Here is a 16,410-nt window from a genome sequence, read left to right as displayed (position 1 = left end):
TATAATTAATTCACTCTGCAAGCAATAGTTTTAACAAGGCTGGATGTTCATCTTCTTCACCACTTTCAGATTTTCTGTGTACAGTATTTCGTCTATTTCCATCATAAAATGTTCCTGCAATAGCAAATTGTAGCCACTAGGTGGCGATGTATGCTTTTTTGTTTTAAATAAGACTACAATCTTTGTCACTCAGTCTGCAACAAGTGTACACCGAACAAAATTTTGTTGCAACTTGGCTCAGCACAGAAATAAATATGAAGTCTCATCTCATCTCATTATCTCTAGCCGCTTTATCCTTCTACAGGGTCGCAGGCAAGCTGGAGCCTATCCCAGCTGACTACGGGCGAAAGGCGGGGTACACCCTGGACAAGTCGCCAGGTCATCACAGGGCTGACACATAGACACAGACAACCATTCACATTCACACCTACGGTCAATTTAGAGTCACCAGTTAACCTAACCTGCATGTCTTTGGACTGTGGGGGAAACCGGAGCACCCGGAGGAAACCCACGCGGACACGGGGAGAACATGCAAACTCCGCACAGAAAGGCCCTCGCCGGCCCCGGGGCTCGAACCCAGGACCTTCTTGCTGTGAGGCGACAGCGCTAACCACTACACCACCGTGCCGCCTAAAATATGAAGTCTATTAAATTAAATTAAATTAAATTAAATTATGCAGCAGCAAAAATATTATAAAGTGACTTGTGGAATTTAATACAATATACCAGCTGGGAGGTCACGGTATTTCACCATACGGACCGACCTTAAAGTGCCATTCCACCATTGGATGTATTTTTTTGGCATAAAATACAATATATTTTATGACAACATGACTAGACAGAGAAATCTTTTAGCTTCAAAATGATATATCAAACATAATTTTTTGACAACAAGTATATTAATTTTGCGACCAAAGTCACCTACCCTTTTAATTTCCGCACGGTAGTGAAACGTGATGTCATCGGCAGGTTCCCCTTCTTGTGTACCACGTCACGTGTGACGTGGCACAGATTATCAGCAATGGTGGATAGAACGTGATTGTCAGCTTCGGAAAAGAAGCGAAGGAAAATAGCAAGTGATGCCCAAAGGAGACGGTCGATGGTGAATATCGGCACAGCAATCGACAAGTGGAAATCGCATTCTGTCCACCATTGCTGATAATCTGTGCCACGTCACACGTGACGTGGTACACAAGAAGGGGAACCTGCCGATGACATCATGTTTCACTACCGCGCGGAAATTAAAAGGGTAGGTGACTTTGGTCGCAAAATTAATATACTTGTCGTTGTCAAAAAATTATGTTTGATATATCATTTTGAAGCTAAAAGATTTCTCTGTCTAGTCATGTTGTCATAAAATATATTGTATTTTATGCCAAAGAATACATCCAATGGTGGAATGGCACTTTAAGCTGGTAAATAATATATTTATTTTTTTCTTTACCAAATTCTAACAGAAAACGAGAGCGCCTGAAAGGGAAAACCGAGCCGAGCCGCCATTCACGGCTGTAATGCAAATTGCTTCCTCCTCGGTATACAAGTGCACTTCCATGGCAGGAAAACAACTACAGAGTCAACCAGTCCTGAGGCAATGTCAAGAGCGTGGAAATGCCCAAGTCAGAAGTTTTGGTTGGGTGATTAATGATAAAGTTAATGAGATAGGGTTTAGTGAATTAAAGATAAGTCATGCTGTGCCTATCCCAGCTGTCCCACCATGGGTCCTTAAAGAGATATCCATTGACCTGGGGTTATTAGAGGAGATGCAAGAGAGTAACATGGACAAATTAAGGGTTCAGAGCTATCTTATGGAGACATATAGAGAGGATATAATTCTATATACAGATGCCTCTAAAATGGCTGGTAAAAGAGTTGGGGTTGCTTTTGTTATCCCAAAGTTAAAAGTCAAAGTAGGAAAAAGAATCAATGATGATCTAGCAGTTTATACAGCGGAGTTGGTTGCTGTGTGGCTAGCCCTGCTATGGGTGGAAGTTAACAGGCCAAGGAAGGCAGTAATTGCTTCAGACTCCAGCTCAGCTTTGATTAGCATTAGAACATCCCAGTCAAAATCAAGGCAGGACATTTTGTATGAAATATTACAAGTTGCAAATAATCTGTTAAAGACAGGAGTTAAGATAACTCTTGTATGGGTACCAGCTCATATAGGAGTTGTAGGGAATGAGATGGCAGATAAGTGTGCTAAACAAGCAGCTGGAAATCCCAGCATAGATATTGAAGTCGCTTACAGCAAGGCAGAAATTAAAAGTATGATTAAAAACATAGTTAAGGGAAAATGGCCGGACTGGGAGACAGTTTTATAATATCCAGAACAAAGTGGGAAAGAGTAGAAACACCAGCAGAAGTAAGGAAGAGGAGGATGCTTTTTCGAGAATGAGGTTTGGACACACAAGATTAAATCGTTCTTTGGTGATCATAAAAAAGCATGCAGATGGAAACTGTGATTTCTGTGGCAGCCCAGAGTCTACAGAGTGTGTTATTTTGTAATTAATTTTACAGTTGCAAGGGAAACAATTAGTGTTAAACTTGGAGGACATTCTGCAAAGAAATACAGGTGAAGTCTGCTTCAAATATGTATTTAGTTTCTTAAGGAACACAGGTCTAATTAAAAGAATTTAGTTTTTTTTTAACTCAAGTATCACACCCCAGTCCAGCTGGTAGCGGTAATGCACCATTGAAGCTAGTTGCCAACCGCCATAAAACCGAAGGAAGAAGAAAACAACTACATTTTGCCCCTATGTAGTCCCCTATTTATACAAAAAGGAGTCATTCAGGATTCAGCCATGTTTTTGCTCGGCGTTAGCAAGTTAGAAGTTTTTAGCTTTCTCCTGAAATGTTTATTTCTTCTTCCTCAGGGTAGTAAAACTCGCTTTCGCTGTGAACACTGTCGTTATCTCTATCCATGATGTAAAATTAATGCTATTCTCCTGAGAAATGCTGGCAAAAATTAAGTTTTTTGATAATCTTATTAAAAAAAGGTAAATGTTGACAAAAATTGCTATCATTTTTGTTGTTGTTGTGAATGACGGACCCGCTCGTCAGCCAATCAGAGCGCAGGATTTGATGGAAACCGAGGAACCATACGATTACTTGTTTATAATCTCTCATCTCATTATCTCTAGCCGCTTTATCCTGTTCTACAGGGTCGCAGGCAAGCTGGAGCCTATCCCAGCTGACTACGGGCGAAAGGCGGGGTACACCCTGGACAAGTCGCCAGGTCATCACAGGGCTGACACATAGACACAGACAACCATTCACACTCACATTCACACCTACGCTCAATTTAGAGTCACCAGTTAACCTAACCTGCATGTCTTTGGACTGTGGGGGAAACCGGAGCACCCGGAGGAAACCCACGCGGACACGGGGAGAACATGCAAACTCCGCACAGAAAGGCCCTCACCGGCCCCGGGGCTCGAACCCAGGACCTTCTTGCTGTGAGGCGACAGCGCTAACCACTACACCACCGTGCCGCCTTGTTTATAATATATCGGGCCAAATTCATACTTTGGAAGCCATTCAAGTTCACAACATTTGTCATTCCCGTTTTCTGAACCAATCAGGGCGCGAGACTGATCTTGCACATTTGGAATCCGTTTCTAAAGCGTTGTTCATCATGACACGACACGAGGATTTTGGACAGGATTTTAACATCTTTCAGGATTGATCCCAGATAGTTCTCTTGTCTCAGATGCCGATCCAATGCTGCCTGCGTTACTTTAAGAGAGTCTGGTTCGTAGTTTTCCCCATTTTCTTTCCTCACTTCTGCATAACACTGCGATAGCACCTTGTCTAATTCACAGGCCACTAGAGTCGTTTATTTGCCTTTCTGCGGCCCATTTCTTAAACACGGAAAGCCAAAAATTCGTACTTTTTTGGTATCTTCATTTCCGCTTGCAGCTTTCAACTGGTTTATCATTTCTTCATCAAATATAGCGAAACGCGGCATTGCTTACTCAGCAGAGTCAGCCATTTTGTTGACTGCTAATTTTTGTAACCGTAACCAAGCAACGAACTAGCCAATAGACCCCTTCGCAGTTAACGTCATTCATACGAAAGCGGAAATTGCGCGCGCAGCCTGGACCCAAAAAAGACTCAGAAATGCCTAGTTGTTGTGTTGTCGGGTGTCAGAATTGTAGCAGTGATGGGGTTAAAATGTACAGAATTCCAGCAGGATCTCACCCATTCCAAAAAAATCGCCGACGTCTATGACTACAAGCCATCAAACGTGTAGACTGGGATGAAAGCACCATCAAAAACGCGCGGGTTTGCAGCGCCCACTTCATCACAGGTAAGATCAGGCTATTTATTAAATCTTTCTTTTTTATTCTTTCTAGTCTTCGTTTATTGATGTAGCAAAAATACTTTGGTAGCGTTTGTCTGATTAGCTGGGTCATAGTTACACAATGTAATGAATATTGTTAGCATGTTAACTTAGCTTTGCATGCAATTTTGTCTGTAGGAGAGGTTTCGCTTGACTCAAGCAGTCCGGATTTTGTGCCATCATTATTTGTGTATGCCGAAAATCACAATTTTAAAGCAAGGATGGAAAGGTGAAATTGTGTGCCCTCACTCTAAATGCCAACTTACGTTGACTGCTCTAACCTACTGTAGTTCCCGCCCCGTTCAGTTTCATTTCTGCTCTCTGCCTCTCGCTTTTTACGCAGCTCTGATTTCTCTTAGCTGCACTCTTTACACCATCATTCCTTTCATGCCATTACCTCCTGCAAATTGCTGTTTAGTGTTGGGATTTGCTGTTGTAGCTAAAGCCACATTGCCATCACATCACTGGCATAATTTGATTAAAACAAAATGAATATGAATGTCCCATTGTTAATCAAGTTGTACATGCCTGCACATAACATAATCATATGCGTCTAAAGACTTGTAGGCACAAAGTTTTTCATGGGTGTACACTGAAGTCTTGTCAGTAAGGTACGAGTATATATCTGGCCATTGTATACCAGGGAACTTACTAACATCGTCCATCCACTCTTTAATTAAATGCGGATCCGGTAGGCGATGTCCACTTGTTAGAGTTAACTTATTTATGTAGCATTCTCGATCTTGTAACGACAATTGTTTGGCATAATCTGACAGCTCATAATGCTGATCTATGGGCAGCGCCATTGTTTCTGGGTCCAGGCTGCGCGCGCATCCTGGCAACGGTCGGTTTGTTTACAAACATGCGAAGGGGTCTATAGCATTTCAGAAATACGGCCCTGTCTTAAGGAAAAAAGCCCTCCTTGATTGACCAATCAGAATTGAGTAATTTGGCCCTATGTATTATAAACATTTGTTACAGCAGCAAAATATGTAAAGAGAAAAAGATAAGGCAGTGAAGGAGTAGTGCAAAAGTACTAAGTATACAAAAAAGGATGGAGATATATAAGAAATAAATGTGGGTGGCATGGTGGTGTAGTGGTTAGCACTGTCGCCTCACAGCAAGAAGGTCCGGGTTCGAGCCCCGTGGCCGGCGAGGGCCTTTCTGTGTGGAGTTTGCATGTTCTCTCCGTGTCCGCGTGGGTTTCCTCCGGGTGCTCCGGTTTCCCCCACAGTCCAAAGACATGCAGGTTAGGTTAACTGGTGACTCTAAGTTGACCGAAGGTGTGAATGTTTGTCTGTGTCTATGTGTCAACCCTGTGATGACCTGGCGACTTGTCCAGGGTGTACCCCGCCTTTCGCCCGTAGTCAGCTGGGATAGGCTCCAGCTTGCCTGCAACCCTGTAGAACAGGATAAAGCGGCTAGAGATGATGAGATATTGAAGTCGCTTAATTAAAAGTATGGTTAAAAACATCTCATCTCATCATCTCTAGCCGCTTTATCCTGTTCTACAGGGTCGCAGGCAAGCTGGAGCCTATCCCAGCTGACTACGGGCGAAAGGCGGGGTACACCCTGGACAAGTCGCCAGGTCATCACAGGGCTGACACATAGACACAGACAACCATTCACACTCACATTCACACCTACGGTCAATTTAGAGTCACCAGTTAACCTAACCTGCATGTCTTTGGACTGTGGGGGAAACCGGAGCACCCGGAGGAAACCCACGGGGAGAACATGCAAACTCCGCACAGAAAGGCCCTCGCCGGCCACGGGACTCGAACCCGGACCTTCTTGCTGTGAGGCAACAGCACTAACCACTACACCACCGTGCCGCCCCGGTTAAAAACATAGTTAAGGGAAAATGGTCGGACTGGGAGACAGTTTTATAATATCCAGAACAAAGTGGGAAAGAGTAGAAACACCAGCAGAAGTAAGGAAGAGGAGGATGCTTTTTCGAGAATGAGGTTTGGACACACAAGATTAAATCGTTCTTTGGTGATCATAAAAAAGCATGCAGATGGAAACTGTGATTTCTGTGGCAGCCCAGAGTCTACAGAGCGTGTTATTTTGCAATGTCCTAAATACCAGGAAGAAAGACAAAGATTAATTTTACAGTTGCAAGGGAAACAATTAGTGTTAAACTTGGAGGACATTCTGCAAAGAAATACAGGTGAAGTCTGCTTCAAATACACTACTGTTCAAAAGTTTGGGGTCACTTTGAAATGTCCTTATTTTTGAAAGAAAAGCACTGTTCTTTTCAATGAAGATCACTTTAAACTAATCAGAAATCCACTCTATACATTGCTAATGTGGTAAATGACTATTCTAGCTGCAAATGTCTGGTTTTTGGTGCAATATCTCCATAGGTGTATAGAGGCCCATTTCCAGCAACTCTCACTCCAGTGTTCTAATGGTACAATGTGTTTGCTCATTGCCTCAGAAGGCTAATGGATGATTAGAAAACCCTTGTACAATCATGTTAGCACAGCTGAAAACAGTTGAGCTCTTTAGAGAAGCTATAAAACTGACCTTCCTTTGAGCAGATTGAGTTTCTGGAGCATCACATTATTTTGTGGGGTCGATTAAATGCTCAAAATGGCCAGAAAAATGTCTTGACTATATTTTCTATTCATTTTACAACTTATAAAAGTGTGACTTTTCATGGAAAACACAAAATTGTCTGGGTGACCCCAAACTTTTGAACGGTAGTGTATGTATTTAGCTTTTTAAGGAACACAGGTCTAATTAAAATAATTTAGGTTTTTGTTTTTAAACTCGAGTATCACACCCCAGTCCAGCTGGTGGCGGTAATGCACCATTGAAGCGAGTTGCCAACTGCCATAAAACCGAAAGAAGAAGAAGAAGCCCTACCGGAAATAGAAGTAGCCGGAAGTAGGCGTAGGTTGGGAAGTTGAAAATGGAAGCTGCTGTGTTTATCCTGTCGCTTGTCGACTGCTGCGCTTTGATTTTCTTGTCTGTGTATTTTGTATCCTTTTCAGTGTTGTGCGGATTAATACTGCAGCTGGTTTACAGATACACTGAGGATATTCGAGTCTGCGGTTTTAAACTGCTTCGCTATTGTGTTTTTCAGTTGCTTGCTTAGCATTGAGGCGGCTCTCTCTCTCACACACACACACACACCAGCTGAGCTTGCGATAAACCACATTGCTCCAGGTCTTTTATTCTCAAAGTCCTCATTAATACGGCTTAAGTTAAATATTCGATCGTAACAGTACCGTGATATTAAACCATTTGACATTATTGACCTGTACTGTGTGATATGAATGAACTGATTGGCTCTGCAGGCTGTTGGATCACTTCCTACACTGTGATTTACTGTAAACTGACTGTCTCTTTTTGTTTTTTCTCCGTAACGATGAGCATTAACTGACCTTGACTCACTGCAGATAATCACTCTATCTGATCTTGAATGTGACTACATTAATGCCCGAGCTTGCTGTTCAAAGCTAAACAAAGTAGGTATTCATGAGGTTTTCCATTGCAGATTAGGATCAAGCATCTCTAACTAGTCACGGTTCCTCCCTTCCCTTCTTCAGTTTCACAGCGCAGCCAAGACTCCTCATTATTTGCCTTCCAGCGCAAATCATGTTCTGGCGCACACACTGTACATTTGGTTTTGTTTTTTTTTTGCCTTGCACCTCATCCAACCCCTTAGAGAAATGTTAAACTGGTCCCAGGTTTAGTCTTGTGTTTACCAGCTGTGAAATGTTTGTAGTGTTTTCATAATGTGTGTGTCGAGTCTGATGGGGAAGAGTAAAGTACTTGTTTTGGAGGTTGTGTTTTACTTTCATTGAACAGCTGAAACTCAACCAACCTGTCTTCCTTAAGGTGTCATTTATATGTACTTTGTGATGATGACTAATAATAATTTATTTTCTGTGCTCGTAGTGGATTGTACCTGAACTAGTTGGTCAGGCTCTGGCCACACTGCTAATGCTAGTCTCCATGCACTGGTTTATTTTCCTCCTCAATGTACCTGTGGCATCGTGGAATGTTTACAGGTGAGCTGAGAGATGTCCGAGTGCTTTTTGGAAACTTCACTAAAGAGAATACTTCTAAATAAACACGTGTTGCTAAACTGTACATGTTTTCTTTTTACAAGATATCTGAAGGTCCCTATGGGTAACATGGGAGTGTTCGACCCAACAGAGATCCACAACAGAGGACAGTTAAAGTCCCATATGAAGGAGAGCATGATTAAATTAGGTTTCCACCTACTCTGCTTTTTCATCTACTTGTACAGGTAAAACACGCGTGCACACACTTGCAATGCTGAGTAGGAGTGGATGTACAAATTGAGCATGATGAGCAAAACTTGCCACAGGAACATGTACTTCTGAACACTAAGTTACCTTTAAATCATCAGTTTTGTACTTGTTTAACATCCCATTCCAGATTTAGTTCCCTTTGCTGTAATAACCTTCTGCTCTTCTGGGAAGGCTTTTCACTAGATTTTGGAGTGTAGATGTGAGAATTTGTGTTCGTTCAGCCACAAGAGCAGTAGTGAGGTCGGTCACTGATGTTGGTGAGGACACCTGGTGCATGGTTGGTGTTCCAGTTCATCCCGGATGTTTTCAGTGGGGTTGATGTCAGGGCTTGGTGCAGGTCACTCGGGTTCTTTCATTCCAACCTTAGCAAACCATGTTTTCATGGAGCTCGAGTTTGTACACAGGGGCATTGTCCTGCTGAAACAGGTTTTGACTACATTCACCTTACAGGCCTCATTGTTCAGGTCTGTATTTTTGCTCAGCTCTTCATGGTCCACATTCATAATTACAAGTGACCCGTATCTAACTGTAATGTGAATGCATCTACTCTCTGAAATGGCATGCGTGCACACAGATGCATTTTTGTATGAGTCATCGGTCACCATGGTTTTAAAACCAACAAAATGGATGCACTAGTAGCTAACATGCACCATGTTTTGCTCTGGAGTACAGCAAACAGTTCATCAGGCTGAGAAGGGGGGGGAAAAAAAAAGGCCAGACGACTAGTTTTTGCAGCTCTCCTTCATTGGTCATTTGCTGTGGTGCTGGCTGACGAAAACATCACTCAGTGCAGGTGCACAAGCAAAAAGCCACATTAATTCTCATCTGACCGTTCTCATTCATGTCATATGTCGGATACATATCCAATATAGGATCACATATGAAGGGCTATGTTCAGACTGTCAGACCAATTTTTTTTTTTTGGTCTGTCCAATTAGAATCTGACCTTGATTTATATATTGCAAGTGATCAGAGCCGATCTGTGTGTAACAATTCTCAATCTTGCTCATGCTGGTTGCTATAGTAATAACATTGCACCTGAAAATGGAAGTAGTTGACCCAAGCGCATGTAAAGGGAGGGTAATGAAATGGGCTTGCTGATTTGCCACATGGAGCTGTGGTGCAGGCGGCACGGTGGTGTAGTGGTTAGCGCTGTCGCTTCACAGCAAGAAGGTCCGGGTTCGAGCCCTGTGGCCGGCGAGGGCCTTTCTGTGTGGAGTTTGCATGTTCTCCCCGTGTCCGTGTGGGTTTCCTCCGGGTGCTCTGGTTTCCCCCACAGTCCAAAGACATGCAGGTTAGGTTAACTGGTGACTCTAAATTGACCGTAGGTGTGAATGTGAGTGTGAATGGTTGTCTGTGTCTATGTGTCAGCCCTGTGATGACCTGGCGACTTGTCCAGGGTGTACCCCGCCTTTCGCCTGTAGTCAGCTGGGATAGGCTCCAGCTTGCCTGCGACCCTGTAGAAGGATAAAGCGGCTACAGATAATGAGATGAATGAGATGAGATGAGCTGTGGTGCAGGTTTCATAAAAGGGGGAAAAAAAATAATGGGATTGCGTCAGTCAGGAGGTTTGTCTGCTCTGCTTTTTTTGAGCACCACCAAACTAGCATGTTTCTTGTACGTGTGATGTACACATGAACTTTACATGGCATCAAAAAAGTCAGGCATTTAAAAAAAAAAAACTGATCAGAGCAGTCAGACCCAAAAGCGAGATATATATATATATATATATATATATATATATATATATATATATATATATATATATATATATATATATATATAATTTTTTTTTTTAAATGGTCTTTCAAACCACATGTAAATGTAGAAACTAGATTTTGTAACTTTTGACTGTTCAGACTTGCTACATATGATCTGATTCCAATCGTATATGCATGTAAATCGGATTTTGACTGACTGACTGAACATGGCCAAAGTGACTCAAATCTGATTTGAAAGTCAGATTTCTGTTTCCACACAGCCCTGAAAACAGCAGCTCTGTCACATTTAAGGCAAAAAAAAAAAAATCAGATTGGAGTCTTTTCAACCAGATCATGTGAATGTAACCTTAGTTGCAGTGAAGGGGGAAATAGTAATGCTAGAGCAAGAAAAATGTTCTTTACAATTGTGCGTGTCCAACTTTGTGGCAACGGTTTGGGGAAGAACCACATATGGGTGTGATTTCAGATTTCCACAAACATGTAGCATATCAGTACTTATTCAGTGTTTTAAGGTTAAGGTCTTGTGCATCAATAGGGGTGGTCAGATCAGAATTTCATTAGCTAGCCCACATGAAAGCTGTAGTGTGCTGCCCAGTCCCATGTGGTGTTTACCTGAAAGCCTATTTGACCAGAGTAAAAGTGGTAGCTAACGTAAGTGTAAGAATATTCAGAGAGCTAGTCTGCTAATGAAGTTCATTAATACAGACCAAGAGATTATCCTCTCCTAACAAAGCTTCTAATGTAGAGTGTAGCTTAATGTGGTGTTATGTCCTTTGATAACCCGTTCAAGGCTGGTTAGTGTCGACTTTTTCTGTGATCTTGTTCAACTATGAGGTGACTGCATTTACTAAGCAGGAGAGTTATATGATGGCTTTGAGTCAACCTTTTATTTTATTCAGTTGTATCAGTGTTTTCCACGTGTTCATGATTCTGAAAAGATGGTAAGGCTTTTTGTTTTATTCTTGGTTCATTCCAAGACTTATTTTAGTCATTTCATACAACAGTTAACCACATAGCCCAGGGTAAGATGGGTGACACTGCAAAGTAATTACTGTCGGCTTTGAAGGTCATGGTTGACCGTTACATTCATCATCTGCTTGTCTGACCAGGGTTTTCTAAAATGTTTAGTGATATCACTGTGTAGCATTATACTTTGTTTTGAAGGGGTGGGATAAACAAATTGTATAAAGATGAGCGTAAAGGCTTTTTTTTTTTCCTTTTTTAAATTAAGAATAATGCATAATCTATAAAATGAGTTAAATGACAGTCAGTAGGCAAGGTTTATTTTTCAAATGAAAAGTTAAACAGCACCTATCCAGTAATTGGACCCTGCTGTCTGTTTAGAGTTTCTCTACCAGTTACCTCCTGGTTTAACCTCTGTCCATTTAGCCCCTTGCCTGGATAGTCACACTCACTAACACACACATTCTCTCTCTGGTTTCACTTCCAGCATGATCCTGGCGCTGATCAATGATTGATGCAGCAGAGACGCAAGAACCTCAACTGCCAAACCATAAACTGTCCACTTTGTGCTGTGAATAAATGGTCATCGCTCACAGCTAAAGCCAATCCAACAAAAAAAAAAAAAAAAACACTCCATCAGACATGTCATCCTGACTATAATCTTCCCCTTACAGAAATAATCAACTTGAGAGACTGGCGTTCCTATGTGTTCCTCGCTTGTGTATTTGCATTGAAGTAAAGCTTTGTGTAGTTACTTGATTTAGCTGTTTGTATTAAAGCCGTAGCGCTGCTCACATCGTGCGCTGCTTCTCAGGGCTGAATCAACATGACAATCTTGCTGACTCATCAGAGCAACTGATAAGCTTACAGCTCGTGAGCACGTCACGTCTCCACATGCTTGTCTTAAATGTGCCGTCATTGTAAATTTTTGTCCATCTCTCTCACAGATGGACATTGTCATTTGCTGGAATGTGCTCGCTGTATAATGTTTGTTTGTTATTAAGAATGATTGATTCCAAATTATAACAAGCACATTTTAAATTACTGACTTGGCATGTGTTAAGGTTAAGTCAGGATGTTTTTTTTTTTTTTTTATACTTATGATTTATGTAAAGGTTGTGTTCCTCTTTTCTGCAATATTATTCCTTTGTCTTGAGGGTACTATGGTTACCTCTGTGCCTTCTGGTTTTCATTTTAACAAATGTATCATTTTCTGTATCGAGCTGCAATTTGTTGGTTTTGAGCCATTCTCATATATCAAGATGAGTCCAGTTAGAATAAAAAACACTGCGCTCAGGGGTAATAAGCTGGGAATGGTCACTGGGCTATGTTTATGGGCGTTTAGTTGCAGTATATATTTTTTTTTTTATGGTAATTTTAGCATTTCTAGTCTCATCCATTTCATGTTGATTTAACTTTTTGACTAGCCCGAAAGCAGAAAAGCCCGGGGATTTTTTTTTTCTTTGTTTGGTTTTTGTGTGTGATTGTATAATATTGCAAAACAGTTAAGTTTCTCCTTGTCAACGCTATCTCCTGGACATTGCCCTGATCTGATTTTGAAAAAAGGCACAGTACCGGAGTGTTAAGTCAAAGTAACTGCCACATAAATCAGGAAACGGTCACTAACATTTACACTTGAGTAATGCCTGTGTTTCTTTCAAGTTGCAGTTTGTAAGTTTTCTTCAGTTTGTAATTGTGCTTTCAAATTTTTTTTAAGCCACTTATTTGTGATAGTGCTAGGGTATATTCTTCATGTAATTGTTTACATTTTTGTAAATCAGCTCAAGTTTCCAGCTCTGTTATCCACAAAAGGCAACATATGAGGTGTATATCATTTCAGCAGTAGATATAGGGTCGGTTTGGAAGAAGGATAAATCATTCCACTGTTTTCATTGCAACTGCAGTTTGCCTTAATGGCAGCAGTGATTTCTAAAGATGAAGGGTTTCTTTAATAGTAGTGATTTATTATCTACAGGAGACATATTCTTGCCAAGATAGAACCATAGAGAATCAAACATCTTTCCCTCATATTCTTATTTATAAATGACAAAAATCTACATTGCCAAACAGATGGCGGTGGGATGCCTGTTATTACACTAAGCATCCAAGTTTATGCATTACTCAAATCTCTGCAAGGTATTCAGGGATGGATATAAGGATTTTAGTGATTGCATTTTCTTCCTTCTTTATCCTACATTCAAGTTGAGCACTTTTTTTTTTTTTTTGCAGGTGTATAAATACTGTTGAAACACCAGCCGCTGTTCACACCTGTAGACATTTCATTCACTGAAATCCATCTCCACACTTTCTTCCTAGTTGCAATGTCCACTGAGAGAGTGATTTAGGAGCCTGTTCATTATCGGCTACAGCACTGCAAGTACAAAATTGTAAATTAGAGCGAGAACAATTGTGACTGGTGTGTTTAACATGTTACCTGGACGATTTGCTTGATTTAATACAGTTCTCCTTTATAGTGGTTAAGCTACAATGACTCGAGGGTATTTATTTATACCATGATGCTGTCTTTTCCCCCCAAATGTACTACAAAAAAAAAAAACTGCATGGAAATTTAAAAAAATGGAAAGTGTATCTCAGGGTTTTTGTTTAAGTCCAAGAACAACCCAACTTATCAAGCATATACATTGCCCTAAGCAGATCCATGTGTTATGCTACCCAGCAGAATACTGATAAACTGCTAATTACCTGTTTTTTAAAACCCTGAATGCTTTATTGAAAATATGCATATGTAAGACTTCTCCTACACATTACATAACGGTACAATCACTTAGAATATTAACACAGTTAAATGCAAAAGAGATCTTTCAGAACCTGATGCAAAGCAAACTGTTTGCCCGGTAATTGCACCCTGGGCCATGTGGTTAACGTGCTGGCTCACAGCCATGCTTTCACAGCACAGGAAAGCAAAAACAAATCCTCTGAAAATGAAATACAATGTCACCAAGAATGTCATTTGCATATGCAGAATATTGAACAAAATGTTGGTGATTACAGTGTTTTAACATTAGACTGAAGTGTTTTTTTTTCTTTTTGCGTGTGTGTGTGTGTGTGTGTGAGAGAGAGAGACTCCTCAATGACAGGACAGGTTTGGCTGGTGAGGGGAGGGATAACCTGTACAGAGGAGCTTACCTGATGCAGGTGGAAATGAATGTCATTTGGAAGGAAAGATATGTTCAGTCTAAATGATATTCTTGACCAGGTCATAATACATGCCATAAAATACACACACATATAACGCACATACTACAAGCAAATCATAATAAGCAAAAGCTCCTTATGCTTAATGACCAGACTGTAACACTCTGTATAGTATAACATCACAGAGAAAAAGAAAGGTAGTTAAGAGGCCACTTCTGAAGATATATTTTCTATTATAGTTAAGGGAATAAGAAGTAAAATAAAGGATCAATAGAACTTTAGACATAAACAAGGAATTAAGCCAAATAAAACAAGAAAAAAAATCCAACAACTGTGAAGATTATTCAATTGTATATCTAAGCAATGTTTAAAAAAATTTTTTAAAAAATCTAAATAGGACAGCTGACTGACATAAGGGGATTAGTACATTAGGATGGATATTGCAATAAGCCAAAACATTAAGGAAAGATGATCTGAAGGCTTGTTTAGGCCCTAGCTTGCTTACATTACCCTTGCACTATAGTCCTCTCAACCAGTATCAACACCATTGAGCAAGTTACCATATCATACAAAAATCATATCCAATTCAGCCCCACCGTACATGACACCCGATTTAATAACACCCAATTAATTCACTGAAAAGCTTAACTGTGAACTTACTACAATAACACAATCCAAGTATGACCAACACCTATTAGCCATTTACAATGGGAAAGCATTCTTTCTTGCACTAATGGTCAATATTTACATGTGCTCATAACCTTGTAAATAAGGTCCAAGTCTTATATGGTGTCCGCAAGGAGGACGGCAGGGAACAAGGAGCATGCGGAGAAGAGAGAATGGCCATGGGCCGATTATCCCAAATCTCAATGATGAGTCTTATTGATGGGCCAGTCCCTTTCTGACAGATTAAAAGATTCAAGTAAGGTCAGTTTATGGGACATTACACTTCCTGTCTTCCCCTGGCCCATACCAAGCATTGCTGTGAGGATAAAGTTTATTCACCTTGTCCCCTCACTGTCTAGCTGCATCACCTCTCACACACTTACCCATCATACAGAAATGATAATGAAAGTACCATAAACTTTTTTTTGGGGGGGTCCTCAGAAACTGAAATGGGTCTAATCTCACTGTTAAAATGCCTGCAAATTCAGTCAGTCAATTAAAATTGTCTAAATATGGAAGATTATTACATTCTGCTGGTGACAACGTCTCTCAGGCACACAATCACACAGGTGCCTGAAAAACACAATATTTATAAGGGTAAAGGACAATCTTTAGCAGACCTCTCCAAAATCTACAAACCCTTGCTGCCCTCAGAGGTCTCGAGGGAAATCATATGAGCTAAACGGATTAAAATATTCATAATAATTAAAAAAAAAACCTTCGCTGAGTGAATATTGTAAAGAACAGAACATCATGACTACAACTCAATCCTGATGCCTCAATTGATACACAGCAATAAATAATAAGAGTAATAAATAATAATTTGGTGTGTTTTGTGAGGCTGCAGCTCCTCAGACATCAGACTGGGGTCAGTTAGCCTCCTGAGCGAAGCCACGCAGGTCTGAGGGCTAAAGACCAGCAGTTAGGTGCGTTTCATTCAAGTGGTCCGACTTTACTGCGTAAACTCAGCCTCTTCGTTGCTATGGGGATAAACCTCCAGAAAATCATCAGTGTGCATTTTTTTTTAAACTTCATTCATCCATAATTTCTTGCAGTGTTTACTCAGATTTTCCTCCTGCTCCAGGGCCAATATCAACTGTCCATGCTACAGCATTCTATGGAGGAGGAAAAAATATGTAGGGCTATTTTATTTTGTTGAAGTGTTCACCATTCATGAGCTACAGAATGCTCACACAATGTCCAGATACAAGGTGTGGCTATTAAAGAACGGGAATAGTGCTGTAATTCATTACAGCATTGTTCAATTTTAATT

The 16,410-nt window shown here is 40.7% G+C and overlaps 2 protein-coding genes across 2 annotated transcripts in view; one reads left to right on the top strand and one right to left on the bottom strand.

The window, feature by feature from the left end:
* The first annotated feature begins 7,221 nt into the window (after positions 1-7,221).
* cnih4 (cornichon family AMPA receptor auxiliary protein 4) lies at positions 7,222-12,947 on the top strand. Its single transcript, XM_060922265.1, has 5 exons — positions 7,222-7,328; positions 7,750-7,818; positions 8,252-8,364; positions 8,466-8,606; positions 11,803-12,947. The coding sequence occupies exons 1-5, from the start codon at positions 7,260-7,262 to the stop codon at positions 11,828-11,830; spliced, it is 420 nt and encodes a 139-aa protein (XP_060778248.1). The 5' UTR covers positions 7,222-7,259; the 3' UTR covers positions 11,831-12,947.
* Positions 12,948-14,019: 1,072 nt separating this feature from the next.
* Positions 14,020-16,410, bottom strand: part of wdr26a (WD repeat domain 26a) — an 11,231-nt gene continuing 8,840 nt past the window's right edge. Inside the window, exon 14 of the mRNA XM_060922264.1 lies at positions 14,020-16,252. Coding sequence (XP_060778247.1) covers positions 16,230-16,252 — 23 coding nt within the window. The 3' untranslated portion in view covers positions 14,020-16,229. The remainder of the gene's footprint in view (positions 16,253-16,410) is intronic.

The sequence above is a fragment of the Neoarius graeffei genome, chromosome 5 (genome assembly GCF_027579695.1).
Source record: "Neoarius graeffei isolate fNeoGra1 chromosome 5, fNeoGra1.pri, whole genome shotgun sequence".
NCBI classification, from domain to species: Eukaryota; Metazoa; Chordata; class Actinopteri; order Siluriformes; family Ariidae; genus Neoarius; species Neoarius graeffei.
The sequence above is the reverse complement of the archived record's forward strand: the minus strand, read 5'-3'. Positions and strand labels throughout refer to the sequence as shown.